We start from the raw sequence: 21,271 nt of genomic DNA, 5'->3' as shown, positions 1-21,271 counted from the left end.
CACTGTAGGTTGGATACAGATAGAATTGAATTTTTTGATTAATAAAGGACTTAGTGTTGAGATGCTGGTAGCTGCCGACTTTTTACAAAAATACAAAGGTAGATTAGATTTTGGAAATACGGAGGTGGTAATTATACAGTAGTACTGGGTGAAACCATAACTGTTCCTTTCGTTGGAGAAACATTTTCTGTTGCGCAAGATTTGCCAATACGTCTTTGCAGGATAGCTAAATTAATTGAAGGCTATTATGAGTACGCCGACGAGAGAGAAGTAGATCTATCAGAGGCAAGGTGGTGGCGTAATGCTTGTGATTTGAATGACAACATAATGGAGCAGCCATTAAATAGCAGTAACTAAAAGCCTCAGGGGACACGCATTCTTTGCGTTGTCAGGTGGTTAACGAGCACCAGGCAACCTGAGTTGTTAGCGATACTATTCCCTTTCTTTCCGTGTTGTCAACCTTCCTCTTCATCATTCAGAACTATCGCTATCATCTTTCCTTCTTCTCTGGCGAGGCTGGGGGGAGTGCAGGAGGAGAGAGTTGTCGGTTTTATGTTTGATTTTTGTAACTGTTGAGAAAATAGCATAGTATAGAAGAACAAATAATAAAAGATACTGAAGAGACAAGTTTAATTAAATCTAGGAAATACTGAGTTACCTTGTGGAGAATATGAATAATCTAATATGAATCCGCCGAGTCTCGTTTTATGCACTCTTAACAACCTTGTACTTCATCATTCAGAATTTTTTATTGTTTTTCCTCCTTCCTTATAATGCTATAGTTAGTAAATTTAATAAGAGAAATAAAATAACTAATCAGATGAGGGAGATTTGCCTATTAATGACAGAAAACAGCAGTTGAAAGCGATGTGGAGAAGTATGCTCACATGTGACTCTACCGTAATGTGAAGGATTGTCGGAAGTTTGTGAAAAAATTAATGTGTTCAGAGGAAAAAGTGGATTACCTGCCGAAAGAGTAAGGATACGATGAGTAGCACCACAGAAGTGGCATGAGTAATTTTTGAATATTTTCTACTAAGACTTTTGGTATGCTTTGCCAACAAATATGTATTTCTTATGTGTGTTAAATGTGAAGACTGTACTGAGGCCGGTCGGTGTGGCCGTGCGGTTCTAGGCGCTTCAGTCTGGAACCACGCGACCGCTACGGTCGCAGGTTCGAATCCTGCCCCGGGCGTGGATGTGTGTGATGTCCTTAGGTTAGTTAGGTTTAAGTAGTTCTAAGTTCTAGGGGACTGATGACCTCAGATGTTAAGTCCCATAGTGCTCAGAGCCATTTGAACCATTTTAACTGTACTGAGTCACTGAAGCTGGCTAGGATATTTTTCAAAGACGTTTCCTGAAAACTTTGTATGGAATAGGTATTCTTTGTACATAGTAGTATGTAAGACATGAGTAATTGTAGTGATGTTCTAAAATTGTTTTCTCTTTTCTGTATGATGTATATAAGAAGTATGGAGGAACTGCAGGAAGTGGACTGAATTATTTTCAGCGATCAATAATTTTGTATCTATTGGTGTAATGTGTAATGACAATTTTCAACGTCGCTGAGGGGGGCAGACGTAGTTTTTTAGTACATTTTCTGATGTTGCAATTATTCTTTGTGTAAAATAGAGTACGTGTAAAGCTAAACAGTTTTCTGAAAGAAGGTTAAAATTATTTTTTGGAGCAGTAGATTTTGTAACAGCAACTTGCTTAATAATTAAAAACAGATTTTGAAAATAAGATTTCAGTAGTAGTGCCAATCTTGGGTGCACTATTAAAGATTTTTAATAGCAGTCAATTCATTTTTCACTGATTTAATTAACATTAAATGTAAAGAGATGTTGAGTTGAAAATGGATAGGAATTGGCCTGAGAAAGAAAAAAGCTTTGAATAAATAAGAAATAATTTCTGGAGGACAGTAAAGCTTAAATAATTGACCGAATCTGAGGAAAAACTTAATATGTGGGTCAACATTTGTAAAACTCTAATTCCTCTCTCTCAAATCCCACCCTATGAGGAGAGAGGGAGGGTTTTAGCTTTAGCGAATCAAAATCTACGAAGTAAATAAGTATTTTTTATTTATCCGTAACCATTTTCCAGGCAGAAATGAGAACATGGATTCTCTTGAATTACAGCGCCAACTACCAAGAATCAAAACAAATGTTTAAGACAAAATGTAAGTGGTTTTTTATGTGGAATCTGATTCTGCAATAAAAATGGGGGTTCCCATTTGAAATTTTATAGTTGCCTCCCGCCCCACCCCAAGGGGGCTGGGGTGGCGGGCTAATTTTAGCACTAGCAGATGGCCCCCTCGCAAATAATCAGCTTATTTTTCGAGTTATTCGGGTTTGTCAACTTAAAATTTACACCCTGTACATTTATCAACAATTTGGTTATCTCTAAGAGGGCAAAGTGAAAAGCTATCGGTATGACACATAGATTGAGTCGATATCAATAAATATCAATAAATCTGTAACGTAAGGCAAGTGTCATCATTATTTGCGGAGTAATTTTCTTTATATAGCTTTGTAAAACAGCCTTGTGTTTTAATGAAATTGATAATATGGTATACCATGTCACAGTAAAAGGATTTGTTTTCTATGATTCACTGGCAATAGAAACTTATCCACAATTATAGATGGTTTATAAGGAACCGCTTCTGCATTTTCGACAGTTCATAAATGTGCGGCTGAGTTCGATCGCGACGATACTTCTCTTTGGAAAGGCTACGTCAGCCGTAGACTGATAACTCGCAGTGTTCGAGAAGTGCACGTCAGAGATGGAAGCTACTCACAGAAAAGACGTTGAGTAAATTTCATCAACTTAAAGGCATTCTCAGTCGAAAAACAAGTAGATTTTAGGGTTAAAACAATCATTCAGTGTCAGAACGACAGTTTTTCACCTTGGCTTCGTAATCTACAACGTCTGGAAGATTTGCATGCATTATGTATGTTTACAATAATTAAATAATGAAAAATTCTACCACTGCATTATGAGACGTCATTAGAATGGCAAAACTTCCAGGTTGATAGCAACGACAGCTGGAAATGTTGTTGGCTCCAGTGTGTGTCTTACAGCCTTCTATATTCCAAGAATGCTCAACCTGAGCAACGCTTGTCACTGCGCAAGTACTCTTCCATCTTAAAGGGTTGTATTCTTTTATCACTTGTTCCATTTCAAGATCCACTTGGAAGGTACCAGGAGCCGGATGGAGCAGTGATCTGCCATGTCCTAGTTGGACTGTTACAACTTGTGAATTGATTTCATACTCCATTTCAGTCCCATCCCTGTTTACAGAAAGAAAAATACATATGTATTAGTGTTATTATACAGTTTCGTTAAGTTAATGTTATATATATATATATATATATATATATATATATATATATATATATATATATATATATATGACAAGTAGATAGTCTCTGAAAGAAAAAGTAAAAGTAACATGGAAATCAAGAACTGGTCTATCAACATGTATGAGGAGCGCCATTGCCTTGTTATATGGGGAACGCCGATGTCACAGTATACAAAGAGTGTTACAAAAGTGATGTGAGTGGCAACAATGTGCATGAACCGTCACCGCTGTTGAAGTGCACTGTTCCACCATTCACCTCGTCCTTCTTAGATTTTCTTGATGAGGAACCATACTGTACTGAACTGTGAACTTATAAGTGGCTGCATAAAAGCTTTTTTTGTATGTTTGCTAAGGCATTTAGTAAGGAGACCGGTGTACATAATTTGGACTCTCGTGGGTATCTGTCATCAATTGAAAAATTGATTTCTGATACTCTTCACTTTCGTCTGTCGTTTTATGTGTGTTTGCGGTGTAGAGATGCTGAATTGTCGCTTTGTCGTATGGTGGAAGGGTCTCTAGCAGATGTAAGGTTGACGTGTCCTAATTTAATTAGAATTCTTGTGATTTTTTATGTTTTTACGGCCTAATGAGTATATCATGAAGTTTCAGGTTTTCAGCCGTATGAAGTCGACATCTTTCCATGATATTTCAGCTAAATATTTAGACTAAAACACTCACCTTAAGATCGCTGAAAGGTTGTTTGTCTAAAAATCGTGGCAAGATGTTCGTAGGATAACAGAGTTAGTTCCAGCAGAGATAACGACCTTATCCCAAGGCCACTCGTGATCTAATGATACACCTGAGTCAAGTGAGCTGGGTATATTCAAGGCCAGATTGGGCAACCACTGTCCTGCCCATTCACCTGAGAGTGTAGAGGGGTTGCAACAAATACTGTTATGTGTTTGAATCAGGGAGGAAAATTGTAATGACAGGTGAACTGTCTTCATTCATAGCTAAGATCATTTTATTTTGAGTGCACTTACATTTAGCATCAGATGTTCTCTTGCCAGCAGGACAGTTAGGTCTTCCCACTGAGAGCACAGATGTATTCTCAGATTTTACTGTTATTGGGGCAAAGACTTTTAGTTCTTGGAAAACTCTGCTAGGTAAATTTTAGGGAACATATGTGTAAGGAAGATTGTGCAATGATTATACCTCACACCATAATACACCCCACATTTAATAATCCATCTTGGCAAGAGTCTCACGATGATGATCAGTTACCATTAACTGATGTATTTTCCATAACAAAATGCGAAAATCTGAATCATTTCGCAAAAAGTGTTATGCAAATGACAAAAAATTATAGTTTAGATGGATCATGATGGGTAAGCTTAGGCCTCCTAACGATAGAATATTGATATTAGCACAGTGTGGTGGAACTGTAACACATTTCTACTCTTTGTAGCATTAGAGCACCCAACACACATCGAAAACATCAAGACCCAACCAATTCCATAATGCGCTTTTACCACCCATGTCAATATTTGTTCTACTTTCAGGAGTCACAACCTGAAGTGATGCCATGATCATGTGATCAACTTATAATGCATACACTACTGGCCATTAAAATTGCTACACCACGAAGATGACGTGCTACAGACCCGAAATTTAACCGACAGGAAGAAGATGCTGTAATAGGCAAATGATTAGCTTTTCAGAGCATTCACACAAGGTTAGCGCCGGTGGCGACACCTACAACGTGCTGACATGAGGAAGGTTTCCAACCGATTTCTCATACACAAACAGCAAACGACCGGCGTTACCTGGTGAAACGTTGTTGTGATGCCTCGTGTAAGGAGGAGAAATGCGTACCATCACGTTTCCGACTTTGATAAAGGTCGGATTGTAGCCTATCGCGATTGCGGTTTATCGCCGGGTGTACTGAAGATTTCAAACACCATGGTGTAGTTCAGTACTGGACCCTAACATACGTACCAACCACTGAACTGTGTAACATTCCAGCGATGGTGCAAGGACAGGGTCTGGAGGTGGAAAGTCATCGAGCAAAACAGAAGTGATTTCTGGCGTTCCCCAAGGTAGTATTTAGGCCCTTTGCTGTTCCTTATCTATATAAACGATTTTGGAGACATTCTGAGCAGCCGTCTTCGGTTGTTTGCCGATGATGCTGTCGTTTATCGACTAATAAGGTCATCAGAAGATCAAAACAAACTGGAAAACGATTTAGAAAAAAATATCTGAATGGCGCGAAAAGTGGCAGTTGACCCTAAATAACGAAAAGTGAGAGGTCATCCACATGAGTGCTAAAAGGAACTCAAACTTCGGTTACACGATAAATAAGTCTAATGTAAAAGCCGTAAATTCAACTTAAATTGGATGGAACACACAGAAAATCTTGTGAGGAAGGCTATCCAAAAACTGCATTTTATTGGCAGGAGACGTAGAAAATGTAACAGACCTACTAAGGAGACTTCCTACACTACGGTTGTCCGTCCTCTTTTAGAATACTGCTGTGCGGTGTGGGATCTTTACCAGATAGGACTGACGGAGTACATCGAAAAAGTTCAAAGAAAGGCAGCACGTTTTGTATTATCGTGAAATATGGGAGAGAGTGTCACAAAGATGATACAGGATTTGGGCTGGAAATCATTAAAAGAAAGGCGTGTTTCGTTGCGAGGGAAGCTTCTCACGAAATTCCAATCACCAGCTTTCTCCTCCGAATGCGAAAATATTTTGTTGACACCTACCTACATAGGGAGGAACGATCAGCACGATAAAATAAGGGAAATCAGAGCTCGTACGGAAAGATATAGGTGTTCATTCTTTCCGCGCGCTATACGAGATTGGAATAATAGAGAATTGTGTTGATGGACCCTCCGCCAGTCACTTAAATGTGATTTGCAGAATATCCATGTAGATGTGGATGTAGCTGTAGATATGAAGACAGTGGTAGCTCCCTGTGCACTACTGCTATTCACTTTCACATATAATTTAACCGCTTGTGGATCAAAGTGCCTGAATATTAGCATAGATGCATTAGCAGACAGTGACTGCCATGTGGTGATGGGGATCGAAATGCAACTAAGTGTGTTAGTAAGAAACAGTTATTCGAAAAATACTGTAAAAATGAACTAGTGGCTTTTAGTTGTTGATGTAATACCTCCTATGTACTATTGCCTAATTTTTAATAAAATATCTATTGTCGCAAATTGTGTGTTACTTCTTACTTCATAACCCTCTTATTATAACATACCTCAGTCAGCAAGGCGATTGCGCTATGATAGCTACGAATATTATTGCAAGTGTGTGTATATTGTTTTTTTGTCTTATAGAAGCCTACTGCACACGAATACCTGATGTAGCTGGAATGGCGGGTGAAACATCAGCATCACAGGGAGTTTGTTGTAAAGCAACTTGTCCCGTGATGGTGTGGAAGAACAGAATATGGTATTCGCATGATCAGGACATTTGTACTTTAACCTAAATGATGAGTAAGGTGTTGTGGTAGAGCCATAGCTAGCGAGAATGGTCAACGCAAATTGAATCTGGGACAGGTAAAAACTAGTAGAAGATTAGGACAAAGGAGAAAGGTACACAGACGTTCCCCCCGACGGGAGAAGTAAGTGGTGTCACTAAACACACAGACAGCTCAGACATACATGGTAAGTTATATGCCGAATCCATGCAGCGACAATATCTGAGACTGAAATACGGTTATACTTATTTTCAACTGGGTTCATGAATGTCAAAAACATGCAACATTGTCAACACAAGAACAGCCAGCTGTTCTATATCCACTAGGAACAACACGCTCTGTAGGACAGATAGAGCACTGATTCGCCGCGAAATCACGGCGGTTAAACCGGAAATCGCCGGATTACCCGCTTCCCCAGCCGGCTGCTGCTAGGTAGAAGCTGCCGCTGCACCATCTGCCACACACCCAAGACTGCGCCTGCATCATGCAATGCGCCGAGGAAACCCTAGGCATATTTGTCGGTGTAACTACAATAAAATATTACTAATGCAGCAGTCTGTCAGCGAGCAAAGTATCGGAAATACCCCGTCACGGAAACTGTAGTTTTAGAATTATCAGTTCCACCACGTAAATTTATGACGTCCTTATGGCTGAACATAAATTTCTCGTAAAATCTCTGAAAACTCTTACGGCTATCGATGCACTGATATCAATATTTTCCACATCAAATCTATACCTCCCCTGCGCGAGGACATAGCCCCACCCTCATCATTTTCTTTGCGGATGTCGGAACATTGGCCACAGTAACTTTTCATCCCAATACATACTTTATAAGCCTGGTGATCACAGTGAATCTGTCACACAACTCCTAGTAAGTATTATACTTCGCCAATAACTGAATGCTGGTGGCACCAAACAATACTGAGTGAAAATTCCACGATGGATGGACATGCTCCATATGTTCTTCTTGCGAGTGGTACCACTGTCTTAGGAAGAGAGATGTAATGGTCTTAAGAGTGACCAGCTATTGAAAACACAGTTTCAATGACTATGTTACTGTCACTCTACATGAGAAGCGGTCTTGGTTATACAGGCACATATAAGTGTCGTTAACGATATCCATATTAAAAACTATACATGCTTTATAAGTAGAGGTATGGAATTGCTTCCAAAGGAATTGGCCTTCCACACAAATACCACGACACTGCACGTAGATGGTAATTGCTTGCGTTTGTGTTAACAGACCGAAAATGATGGTGCCCATCACCAGTGGAGTGGTAGTCAAATGAACATGTTGAACTGTTAGCAGACGTTGAGTTTACATCAAGTGCGGCACTATATGAGTCTGCAGACAAGCTCATGGATCGGAGCGGTACACGAAATTGTTTCCAAACTTCGAGTTTCCAATACATCCATCATCTGCACCACTGGTTGTGCCTCATATAGGTACAAAGTGACTGTTAGTATACTTTTCATGTTCGTCCTATCCAAAATCCACGCATGTGGATCATTAGGAAGAGGGGAAGTATTAGGATTTTTCAGTACGTTGCTGTATTGGATACGCAAATATTCTCATAGAAAATCGAACAACCCATGGGTATGTCAGCAATATGACCATATAAATAAAGAGAACATTCCAAAAATATGAAAAATGACATAAAATCGGTAAAATTGGAGGAAAACCTGCTATAATAGCGGAAAATTTTTGTGAAATACGCAGAATTGAGGGAAATAAGATGAAATATGTAAAATCGCGGAAACATAGCAAAATTACGGTAATTGGTTGAGAATACATAAAATTAGAGAAAAAGACCATGAAACGAGCACTGACTGAAATTAATAAAATTGCGTGTTCTGGAGGAGAGTGGACTGATGCTACATGCATGTTATGTTATGTTAACCGGAGACCTAGAAACGACGGAGAGGCTCCGTCCCCACCGCCGCCGCAGTGGTCCGCAACGCCACGACGACTACCGCAGTCCACTTCACCCCTCCGCCGCCCCACACCGAACCCAGGGTTATTGTGTGGTTCGACCCCCTGTGGACCCCCCAGGGAACGTCTCACACCAGAGTGTAACCCCCATGTTTGCGTGTTAGAGTAATGGTGGTGTACGCATACGTGGAGAACTAGTTTGCGCAGCAATCGACGACACAGTGTAGCTGAGGCGGAATAAGGGGAACCAGCCCGCATTTGCCGAGGCAGATGGAAAACCGCCTAAAAACCATCCACAGCCTGGCCGGCTCACCGGACCTCGACCCAAGTCCACCGGGCGGATTCGTGCCGGGGACCGGCGCTCCTTCCCGCCCTGAAAGCCGTGCGTTAGACCGCACGGCCAACCGGGCGGGCTGCTACATGCATACACCTTAATAGTGGAAAGGGGAGGAGGCATTCTAGATATCCTTCGCATGAGAAATACAACGTAGCATCGGACCATGACTTCTGGTGCAAGTGGTAGGCTACCAGGGTTGTTGGTAAACTGCGATAAGACTGTTACATCTTCTCTGGCTACTGACCGTGGTGTTGATTTCCCTGTAAGATATCGTTATTTCTTCGTATCCATTTTCAGCTGCCGATCATCGTTTTACAGGACTGTTATGAACATATCATAATTTCCAAACCGTAATCGTGCTTGAAATTTGTAAACAGCGGGTGTCATAAACGTTGGGAAGCCCATGTAGTAGTAAGAATCGATGTTTTCTTTGGCGTGCAAAGTAGTTGGTTCATCACCTTACAGCAGAGTGGTTCTAGGCGCTACAGTCTGGAACCGCGTGACCGCTACGGTCGCATGTTCGAATCCTGCCTCGGGCATGGATGTGTGTGATGTCCTTAGGTTAGTTAGGTTTAAGTACTTCTAAGTTCTAGGGGACTAATGACCTCAGAAGTTAAATCCCATAGTGCTCAGAGCCATTTGAACCATTTCATCAAATGGCTCTGAGCACTATGGGACTCAACTGTTGAGGTCATTAGTCCCCTAGAACTTAGAACTAGTTAAACCTAACTAACCTAAGGACATCACAAACAGCCATGCCCGAGGCAGGATTCGAACCTGCGACCGTAGCGGTCTTGCGGTTCCAGACTGCAGCGCCTTTAACCGCACGGCCACTTCGGCCGGCGAACCATTTCATCACCCTACAGTTTGTCACCCTAGTTTATCGGAGAGAAGCTTGCAGAGAGATTGTATGTTATGCACTGGAAATATATTTCTTAAACTGAAATATTAACAGTGTTGCATTCCACACGTCTAATAATCCGGAAACCACATGGCCCTAGCATTATAGCGTGTTTAACTGTAGAACTTTGTATTCCTTGGAATACGTTTATTATCATTTCTCTCTTTCTGATATCTCCTTAGTATTGACACCAAACACTGGAACAATACTTCAGAATTGCTAGTACAAGTGATTTACGTATAATGTTTCAAACTCGTTTTTTAAGTCAGTGACAGGGGTTTCTGAGGAACTGGAAACCCTGTGTATACATTTGCTTAACAGTTGTTGTGTATGTGGAGGAGACTGTTCTGTTCACGGAGTGAGTGCAGTGTGGTGTATAATTTCACATGTCAAGCGCAGCTGCTATGAATTTGCCTGCTTCCTCATTAATTGCATTTTCCGTTGATGACTGAGCCGTGATCCGGCTCGCGTTTGTGTCGTTGACAGGTTGGCATCGTGTATTCGGATTGCGACCTCTCGTTTCCTTAGCGCGTTCACTGGCGCCACTATGTTTGCCCGCTTTGTCTGACCGTGAGTGGTAGTATTTCCGGGTCGTCGTGTGTCGGAGTTCAGAAAGAGGGTGGGGGGTGAGGGGGGGGGGGGGGGGGGGGGAAGGGACGGAGCAGCATTGAGGTCCGCACAGCCAGTACTCGCCCGACCGCTGGCGCCATACATGCACTGCCCGACGGAAGAATGTGGTCGTGAGAGTGCACGATCACGTCAAGGACCGGATTCAGCGAGTTTGAGTCGAATGGATCGTTATATTCCAGTAGTGCAATCTTCACTGGTGTGTGTGTTTGAGTGTGTGTCCGTCGAAGTTTCCTGATGGCAAAAAGTTGTCAGTCGACGATTCATTTTGTGACCTTTCGGTGACTGACTTGAGCGGGATCGACCGTTGGTTGGTCGTTCGGTCGGTCGTCTCAGCGGACGACGTGTATTTGGTTTTCCGACCGCTTCTGGCTTCTCCGTGTTTGTGTCTACTTGTAATTCGTCCTCTTGCTCCACAGTGACTGGTTTTTATGTTGTTTGAGTTGTTTGTGGAATTGTTTTCGGGGATCCGTGTGTATCTTGTGTGGTTTGAACGAGCTGTCTGCGTACTGGATTAAGCAGTTGGTTAGGACGGGCAGCAGTGAGGTCCGTACAACGCCGGAGCGCGGCACCAACGCTGGCGACACACGTGCACTGCTCGATCGAAGTATGTGGTCGCCATGGAGGACGACCACGTCGGGGCACGGGTCACCTAGATAAAGTTGAATGGATCGTTAAATCCGAGTTGCGAAACCTCCACCATTTTGTGTGTGTGTGTGTGTGTGTGTGTGTGTGTGTGTGTGTGTGTGTGTGTGTCCGTCGAAGTCACCTCATGGCATCAAGCTGTCTGTTGGGGGTTTTATACTCCGACATTTCCCTTGCCTGACTTGATTGGCAACGACCAATGGTTGGTCATTCGGTCGGTCTTCTCAATGGACGACGTGTATCTGGTTGGGTTGGGTTGTTTGGGGGAAGAGACCAAACAGCGAGGTCATCGGTCTCATTGTGTTAAGGAAGGACGGGGAAGGAAGTCGTCCTTGCCCTTTCAGAGGAACCATCCCGGCATTTGACTGGAGCGATTTAGGGAAATCACGGAAAACCTAAATCAGGATGGCCGGACGCGGGATTGAACCGTCGTCCTCCCGAATGCGAGTCCAGTGTGCTAACCACTGCGCCACCTCGCTCGGCCGTGTATCTGGTCTTTCGACCGTTTCTGTGTTCTTAGCATTCATGTCTACGTGCAATTCGTCTTGTTGCTGTACAGTGACTGTTTTAGCATTGTTTGAGTTGTTTGTCGAATTGTCTTTCGCGGCTCCATGTGCATCTAGTCAGATTCTGAATGGGTAGTTTGGTCTTAACGCTGTCTGCGTACTAGCATTTGGTGGAGCCAATTTGTGTAATTAAATGCTTGTCATTTGACGATGCTAACTGTTATTATATCGTGGTATTGGTTATCGCATCTTAGGTGGATTTTGCGAGTGTGTTGGTCGGCGTTTAAGCTGTCCCTAGTTTGAGATGCCATCCCGTTAAGTGAGCATATCTCTTGGCTGCCTCTCTCACCACTTACCCAGCTGTAGGGACTTCTCAGGTCGACCCTTGGAGCACTGTCTGTGGATCAAATGGCTCTGAGCACTATGGGACTTAACTTCTGAGGTCATCAGTCCCCTAGAACTTAGAACTACTTAAACCTAACTAACCTAAGGACATCACATAAATCCATGCCCGAGGCAGGATTCGAACCTGCGACCATAGCGATCGCGCGGCTCCAGACTGTAGCGCCTAGAACCGCACGGCCACACCGGCCGGCTCCCACGTTTCAATGACAATCATTTTATAGGACTGATGCAAGCATAGCATGATTTCCGAAACGTAGTCTGGTGTGAAGGGTGGGCGCTATACATCTGCAGAAAGGTATACAGTGCATGTATCGCAGAGAATCTCAGTTATTTATAAGGTATAAAACTTGCAAGGAGAATGTATGTGAGATGTTAGAAATATATTTCCACACGAGTAATATATCGGAAAACCGCACTGCTTTAACATGGTAGAGTGATTAAGTTTAGAACCCTGTAACCTTAGGAATGTGTGTTTATGTTCTAAGATCATTCCTCTCTTTCGTTCATTGTCGTCTCATGCGATTTCCGGTTTAACCCCCGCGCATTTGCTATGAAACAAGTACCTATCTGTCTATAGAGGGCTTCTTGCTAGTGGATATAGAAGAGCTGGCTGTTTTCGTGCTGAAAATGTTAACAGAATTATGCAGTGGGTTAATACTCTTGAAAAATGAGTTGCTTCTTCCATCATCGATATTTAGCATGTTTTTGACATTTATGAATCTACATCTACATCTACATGACTACTCCGCAATTCACATTTAAGTGCTTGGCAGAGGGTTCATCGAACCACAATCATACTATATCTCTACCATTCCACTCCCGAACAGCGCGCGGGAAAAACGAACACATAAACCTTTCTGTTCGAGCTCTGATTTCTCTTATTTTATTTTGATGATCATTCCTACCTATGTAGGTTGGGCTCAACAAAATATTTTCGCATTCGGAAGAGAAAGTTGGTGACCGAAATTTCGTAAATAGATCTCGCCGCGACGAAAAACGTCTTTGCTTTAATGACTTCCATCCAAACTCGCGTATCATATCTGCCACACTCTCTCCCGTATTACGTGATAATACAAAACGAGCTGCCCTTTTTTGCACCCTTTCGATGTCCTCCGTCAATCCCACCTGGTAAGAATCCCACACCGCGCAGCAATATTCTAACAGAGGACGAACGAGTGTAGTGTAAGCTGTCTCTTTAGTGGACTTGTTGCATCTTCTAAGTGTCCTGCCAATGAAACGCAACCTTTGGCTCGCCCTCCCCGCAATATTATCTATGTGGTCTTTCCAACTGAAGTTGTTCGTAATTTTTACACCCAGGTACTTAGTTGAATTGACAGCCTTGAGAATTGTACTATTTATCGAGTAATCGAATTCCAACGGATTTCTTTGGGAACTCATGTGGATCACCTCACACTTTTCGTTATTTAACGTCAACTGCCACCTGCCACACCACACAGCAATCTTTTCTAAATCGCTTTGAAACTGATACTGGTCTTCGGATGACCTTACTAGACGGTAAATTACAGCATCATCTGCGAAAAACCTAAGAGAACTGCTCAGATTGTCACCCAGGTCATTTATATACACTCCTGGAAATTGAAATAAGAACACCGTGAATTCATTGTCCCAGGAAGGGGAAACTTTATTGACACATTCCTGGGGTCAGATACATCACATGATCACACTGACAGAACCACAGGCACATAGACACAGGCAACAGAGCATGCACAATGTCGGCACTAGTAAAGTGTATATCCACCTTTCGCAGCAATGCAGGCTGCTATTCTCCCATGGAGACGATCGTAGAGATGCTGGATGTAGTCCTGTGGAACGGCTTGCCATGCCATTTCCACCTGGCGCCTCAGTTGGACCAGCGTTCGTGCTGGACGTGCAGACCGCGTGAGACGACGCTTCATCCAGTCCCAAACATGCTCAATGGGGGACAGATCCGGAGATCTTGCTGGCCAGGGTAGTTGACTTACACCTTCTAGAGCACGTTGGGTGGCACGGGATACATGCGGACGTGCATTGTCCTGTTGGAACAGCAAGTTCCCTTGCCGGTCTAGGAATGGTAGAACGATGGGTTCGATGACGGTTTGGATGTACCGTGCACTATTCAGTGTCCCTTCGACGATCACCAGTGGTGTACGGCCAGTGTAAGAGATCGCTCCCGACACCATGATGCCGGGTGTTGGCCCTGTGTGCCTCGGTCGTATGCAGTCCTGAGTGTGGCGCTCACCTGCACGGCGCCAAACACGCATACGACCATCATTGGCACCAAGGCAGAAGCGACTCTCATCGCTGAAGGCGACACGTCTCCATTCGTCCCTCCATTCACGCCTGTCGCGACACCACTGGAGGCGGGCTGCACGATGTTGGGGAGTGAGTGGAAGACGGCCTAACGGTGTGCGGGACCGTAACCCAGCTTCATGGAGACGGTTGCGAATGGTCCTCGCCGATACCCCAGGAGCAACAGTGTCCCTAATTTGCTGGGAAGTGGCGGTGCGGTCCCCTACGGCACTCCGTAGGATCCTACGGTCTTGGCGTGCAGCCGTGCGTCGCTGCGGTCCGGTCCCAGGTCGACGGGCACGTGCACCTTCCGCCGACCACTGGCGACAACATCGATGTACTGTGGAGACCTCACGCCCCACGTGTTGAGCAATTCGGCGGTACGTCCACCCGGCCTCCCGCATGCCCACTATACGCCCTCGCTCAAAGTCCGTCAACTGCACATACGGTTCACGTCCACGCTGTCGCGGCATGCTACCAGTGTTAAAGACTGCGATGGAGCTCCGTATGCCACGGCAAACTGGCTGACAATGACGGCGGCGGTGCTCAAATGCTGCGCAGCTAGCGCCATTCGACGGCCAACACCGCGGTTCCTGGTGTGTCCGCTGTGCCGTGCGTGTGATCATTGCTTGTACAGCCCTCTCGCAGTGTCCGGAGCAAGTATGCTGGGTCTGACACACCGGTTTCAATGTGTTCTTTTTTCCATTTCCAGGAGTGTAGATCAGGAACAGCAGAGGTCCCAGGACGCTTCCCTGGGGAACACCTGATATCACTTCAGTTTTACTCGATGATTTGCCGTCTATTACTACGAACTGCGACCTTCCTGACAGGAAATCACGAATCCAGTTGCACAACTGAGACGATACCCCATAGGCCCGTAGCTTGATTAGAAGTCGCTTGTGACGAACGGTGTCAAAAGCTTTCCGGAAATCTAGAAATACCGAATCAACTTGAGATCCCCTGTCGATAGCGGCCATTACTTCGTGCGAATAAAGAGCTAGCTGCGTTGCACAAGAACGATGTTTTCTGAAACCATGCTGATTACGTATCAATAGATCGTTCCCTTCGAGGTGATTCATAATGTTTGAATACAGCATATGCTCCAAAACCCTACTGCAAACCGACGTCAATGATATAGGTCTGTAGTTCGATGGATTACTCCTACTACCCTTCTTAAACACTGGTGCGACCTGCGCAATTTTCCAATCTTTATGTACAGATCTATCGGTGAGCGAGCGGTTGTACATGATTGCTAAGTAGGGAGCTATTGTATCAGCGTAATCTGAAAGGAACCTATTCGGTATACAATCTGGACCTGAAGACTTGCCCGTATCAAGCGATTTGAGTTTCTTCGCAACCCCTAAAGTATCTACTTCTAAGAAACTCATGGTGGCAGCTGTTCGTGTTTCAAATTCTGCAATATTCCATTCGTCTTCCCTGGTGAATGAATTTCGGAAAACTGCGTTCAATAACTCCGCTTTAGCGGCACAGTCGTCGGTAACAGTACCATCGGCACTGCGCAGCGAAGGTATTGACTGCGTCTTGCCGCTTGTGTACTTTATATACGACCAGGATTTCTTCGGATTTTCTACCAAATTTCGAGACAATGTTTCGTTGTGGAACCTATTAAAGGCATCTCGCATTGAAGTCCGTGCCAAATTTCGCGCGTCTGTAAATTTTATCCAATCTTCGGGATTTCGCGTTCTTCTGAACTTCGCATGCTTCCCTCCGTTGCCTCTGCAACAGCGTTCGGACCTGTTTTGTGTACCACGGGGGATCAGTTCCATCTCTTACCAATTTATGAGGTATGAATCTCTCAATTGCTGTTGCTACTATATCTTTGAATTTGTGCCACATCTCGTCTGCATTTGCATAGTCAGTTGGGAAGGAATGGAGATTGTCTCTTAGGAAGGCTTCTAGTGACACTTTATCCGCTTTTTTAAATAAAATTATTTTGCGTTTTTTCCGGTGGATTTGGAAGAAACGGTACTGAGCCTAGCTACAAAGACCTTGTGATCACTAATCCCTGTATCAGTCATGATGCTCTCTATCAGGTCTGGATTGTTTGTGGCTAAGAGGTCAAGTGTGTTTTCGCAACCATTTACAATTCGCGTGGGTTCGTGGACTAACTGCTCGAAATAATTTTCGGAGAAAGCATTTAGGACAATCTCGGAAGATGTTTTCTGCCTACCACCGGTTTTGAACAAGTATTTTTGCCAACATATCGAGGGAAGGTTGAAGTCCCCACCAACTATAGCCGTATGAGTGGGGTATTTATTTGTTACGAGACTCAAATTTTCTCTGAACTGTTCAGCAACTATATCATCGGAGTCTGGGGGTCGGTACAAGGAGCCAATTATTAACTTAGTTCGGCTATTAAGTATAACCTCAACCCATACCCATTCACACGGAGTATCTACTTCGACTTCACTACAAGATAAACCACTACTGACAGACACAAACACTCCACCACCAATTCTGCCTAATCTATCTTTCCTCAACACCGTCTGAGACTTCGTAAAAATTTCTGCAGAACTTATTTCAGGCTTTAGCCAGCTTTCTGTACCTATAACGATTTCAGCTTCTGTGCTTTCTATTAGCGCTTGAAGCTCAGGGACTTTCCCAGCACAACTACAACAATTTACAACTACAATTCCGACTGTTCCTTGATCCAAGCACGTCCTGTATTTGCCATGCAGCTTTTGAGATTGCAGCCCACTTTCCCGAGGCCTTCTAACCTAAAAAACCGCCCAGTCCACGCCACACAGCCTCCGCTACCCGTTGAAAATAAGTATAAACGTGTTTCAAATGGCTCTGAGCACTATGGGACTTAACATCTGTGGTCATCAGTCCCCTAGAACTTAGAACTACTTAAACCTAACTAACCTAAGGACATTACACACATCCATGCCCGAGGCAGGATTCGAACCTGCGACCGTAGCAGCCCCGCGGTTCCGGACTGTGCGCCTAGAACCGCTAGATCACCGCGGCCGGCTAAACGTGTTTCATTCTCAGACATTATTGCAGTGTGGGTTCTGCATGTAACATCTCTGTTTCGGTTGGTCTGTCCCGACATGACCAAAGCATCTCCTCCTGTACATCTCCGTCAGTATGCTGAGGCCATTTCTTTCCTCGCCGTCTACCTACACTCCAGAAGTCCCAAAGATCCCTACAACTCCACCTCAATCAGTTTACCTCCTGGTGTAACCAATGGCTCCTCAAGATTAACCCCTGCAAAACCCAGGCAATAATTATAATACAAACAACCCACTCCTTCTGTCTGCATGAATGACACCTCATCACTTATGAACATACCATACAACTCACTAACACACTAAAATACCTCGGACTAACCTTCAACCAGCAACTAATGCGGAAACCCCATCCAACAGAAAGCCCACAATAGATTAAAACTACTAAAGCTCCTTGCCAGCTGAACATGAGTACCACATCCCTCCACTATTCTTCACACATACAAATCCCTGATCTGTCCCATCCTTTGCTGTGCCAGTATTATCTGCATATCTGCACCACCCAAGTTCTATAAGTCCCTCCACATACTCAAACGCCATGCTTTCCACCTCGCTTTCCGCATCTGCTTCACTTCCCTCACAAGGATCCTTTACCAACTCATCACATTCCCACCTCTTATCACTCACATAAAACACGTCTGAATAATCTACACCACCCCCAAATTCGATTCCAACAGACCAATTGTGTCCCTACTCCTACCCAATCCAAGAGTTCGCCACGCCTCTACTTACACACCCCACCAACACTCCACCTACACACCCTCCACATTCTCTCCCAAAGAAATTTCAACCCTCTCCCTCTCCCAGATCATGAACTCACCCCCCCCTCCCTCTCCACCCCCCCCCCCCCCAGGGGCTCCCTCCCCCTCCTCTCCCCTCCAACACCTTCTCCTTGTTCCAACCCAGTCGCTCCCCACTCTCTTTTCCTTTCAACCTCACAGATCACAATGCCAGCTATCCTCTCTCCCTGTCTCCAACAGCCATCCCTATCTCACTGTCATTACCACCTCTTGCCCTCAGTTCAAATGGCTCTGAGCACCATGGGACTTAACATCTATGGTCATCAGTCCCCTAGAACTTAGAACTACTTAAACGTAACTAACCAAAGGACATCACACAACACCCAGTCATCACGAGGCAGAGAAATTCCCTGACCCCGCCGGGAATCGAACCCAGGAACCCGGGCGTGGGAAGCGAGAACGCGACCGCACGACCACGAGCTGCGGACTGCCCTCAGTTCTCATCCACATCATTCTCCCCTCCCCCTCAGTAACTACTTTTCCTCTGACAAATTGCCTGTTGGCTTCTGTCTCAGGTTCTTCGGCTGATGATTTTTCTGATGTTCCGCCAGCACGAGTGGCTGGCATTGCCAAAGTTTCACTCTCCAGGAGGGTGACCTAAAGCAGCTTATGTTCAATGACAGAATACCAAGAGGGGAAAAGCAGCACAATAGGTTAAGCTGAGGTACCTCAACTGAGCATTTTCCCACCAGTTTTTTTCGATCAGTTTCATTAATATAGTCAATTAATTTGATATCAAAAGTGACATAGGGTTTCTGGGAGGGAGTAAGGCAGGCTGGGGTTTTACCAGAGGTGGAGTATCACAAAGAAAAGTACGCTCGTTCTCTCATTCAAAAGTGCGAGAAATTCAAAAAGTGCACTCTTATTAGTGGAGGGAGGGGGAATGGGTGGGAACTTGTGCGGATTTCCGAGAGGAGATGGAGGTGATTAATTGATAAATTTAATTAGTGAGTCAATTAACATGATATCAAAATTTTTCTTGTATCAGTAAGGAGATTTCCCAGAGGGAGGGGGAGGAGGAGGAGGGGATTGGCAGGGGTGGAGTGTTTCTCACAAGGATGGTTTATTCCCAGGGCGTCATAAATCAACACCGTAGGAGGTTATAAATCAATTAGCATAACAATAGGTATGTCCCTGAATGTATCCTTGTCCTAAATGTACACAAACTATACATACAAAATGCGCTTATGCCACACATGCCCTACTACTGTCGACATGGTGTTTGTGCATGTCCAAGCAGCATGGCTATACTAAAACAAGTACCCTCACACACACCAACCGCATTTCAGGCACCTTTTGGGCATTTGTGTGGTCATGGGTCCTTTCAGCAGCCGAACATGCAGCGAGATGGCAAACTGCGTGTACACCAGGTTTCGAGGACTGGGTTCGACGGTATACTGAGAATAATCGTAGTACAAGCTCCAGGCAAGTGGCTCGCCAACATGGTGTAAGCCACAGTACGATTATGTGTATCCTGCATGACAGCTGCTATTAGTACTATCACGTGCAATGAGTGCAGTAGTGGATTTCCCTCTCAAGGAAGGATTTTGTCGATGGTTTTTGCTACAGGAGATCACAATTATAGGATTTCTGTCATCAGTTCTCTTTACTGACGAAGCAACCTTAACCAGAACTGGCATCATCAGTCTGTATAATGGGCTACAGACAATCCTTGGGGAATGGTTGAGGCACTCGTCACTCGTCAGCATCAGTTCAGCATCAATGTATGGGTAGGGATTCGTGGGGATATTTGGATCAGTTATTGTTCCACAATGCCTTGACGGAGGAATAGACCTGAACTTCCTGGGGAATGCACCGCCTGGGCTGCTTGAGAATGTACCTTTGGCAATACAACAGGTTATGTGGTTTCTGCCTGACGGAGTGCCACTACACTTCCTGCATTACAGTTGCTGATACCTCAACAACATCTTCCCTAGACGTTGTAACGTAGCCTGCTAGACCACTGGACATAAAATCCCTGGATTTTTACCTCTGGGGAACCTGAAAAGCGTTGTGTATGCTGAACCAATTCATTATGTGCAGACTCTTCAGCAGTATGTTCTCCACGCCTGTGACGCTGTTCGGAGGGATACTGGAACGTGAGAAAGAGTGCAGCAGTCCATGATGCGACGTGTGAACTCGTGCATTGCACCTCAAGCAGCCACTTTGAACATTGGTTGTGTAATGTGACTTGGATGCGATGGAGCTCTGTAATGTGTTTCGGGATGATTTGTTGTCATTGCACGCACCCTGTCTCTTTCCAGACGCGCGTTCATAGGACCTTTTTTCCTCCATTTACAGTCAGGAATCCGACCCTGCAATTGCCGGTTTTATTAATGTTCGCCCTGTGTATTAAACAACGTATACTAAAGATCTACAGCCCTTACCGTAAATTCCGATTCCTCCCTCTATATTATACTTTTTCCAAATTGCATGTGTGGTGTCACCCATATCCAATACGGGTGTTTCTGTAAGAGTATGCAAGACTGTAACAGGACATAGAGAATGCTCCACTCATCAATTTGAGGTAGGGAATCTGGGGTCGGAGCCGGCCGGAGTGGCCGAGCGGTTCTAGGCGCTACAGTCGGGAGCGGCGCGACCGCTACGGTCGCAGGTTCGAATCCTGCCTCGGGCATGGATGTGTGTGATGTCCTTAGCTTAGTTAGCTTTAAGTAGTTCTAAGTTCTAGGGGACTGATGACCTCAAAGTCCCATAGTGCTCAGAGCCATTTGAACCATCTGGGATCGGAGAAGGCAGCTGAAGGAGATATGGAAGTAAACTTTTCTACCACTTTGTTTACCAATAATGTTTTCCACCTTATTCACAACTAACATGCGTACAAGTTTACACGTACTGTGTTGTTTATTTACATATAGGTTCTTTATTTCCTGCAGGGAAACAAAGAGAATGACCCAGGTTTCTAGGGAGTCATGATGCAGGTTTTGTTTACTTTACTCGTCCATGAGGTGACTGTTGTATTTACATTATCCCATGGCAGA

At 44.4% G+C, this 21,271-nt stretch overlaps 1 protein-coding gene across 1 annotated transcript in view; it reads right to left on the bottom strand.

Moving 5' to 3' along the window:
• LOC124556266 (adhesion G protein-coupled receptor L4-like) overlaps positions 1-21,271 on the bottom strand; it is a 370,316-nt gene that overhangs the window by 66,712 nt on the left and 282,333 nt on the right. The window contains exon 11 of the mRNA XM_047130252.1: positions 2,987-3,290. Coding sequence (XP_046986208.1) covers positions 2,987-3,290 — 304 coding nt within the window. The remainder of the gene's footprint in view (positions 1-2,986; positions 3,291-21,271) is intronic.

Source organism: Schistocerca americana, chromosome X, assembly GCF_021461395.2.
Source record: "Schistocerca americana isolate TAMUIC-IGC-003095 chromosome X, iqSchAmer2.1, whole genome shotgun sequence".
Classification (NCBI taxonomy): domain Eukaryota; kingdom Metazoa; phylum Arthropoda; class Insecta; order Orthoptera; family Acrididae; genus Schistocerca; species Schistocerca americana.
Note: the sequence above shows the minus strand (reverse complement) of the source record. Positions and strands in the feature narration are given on the sequence as shown.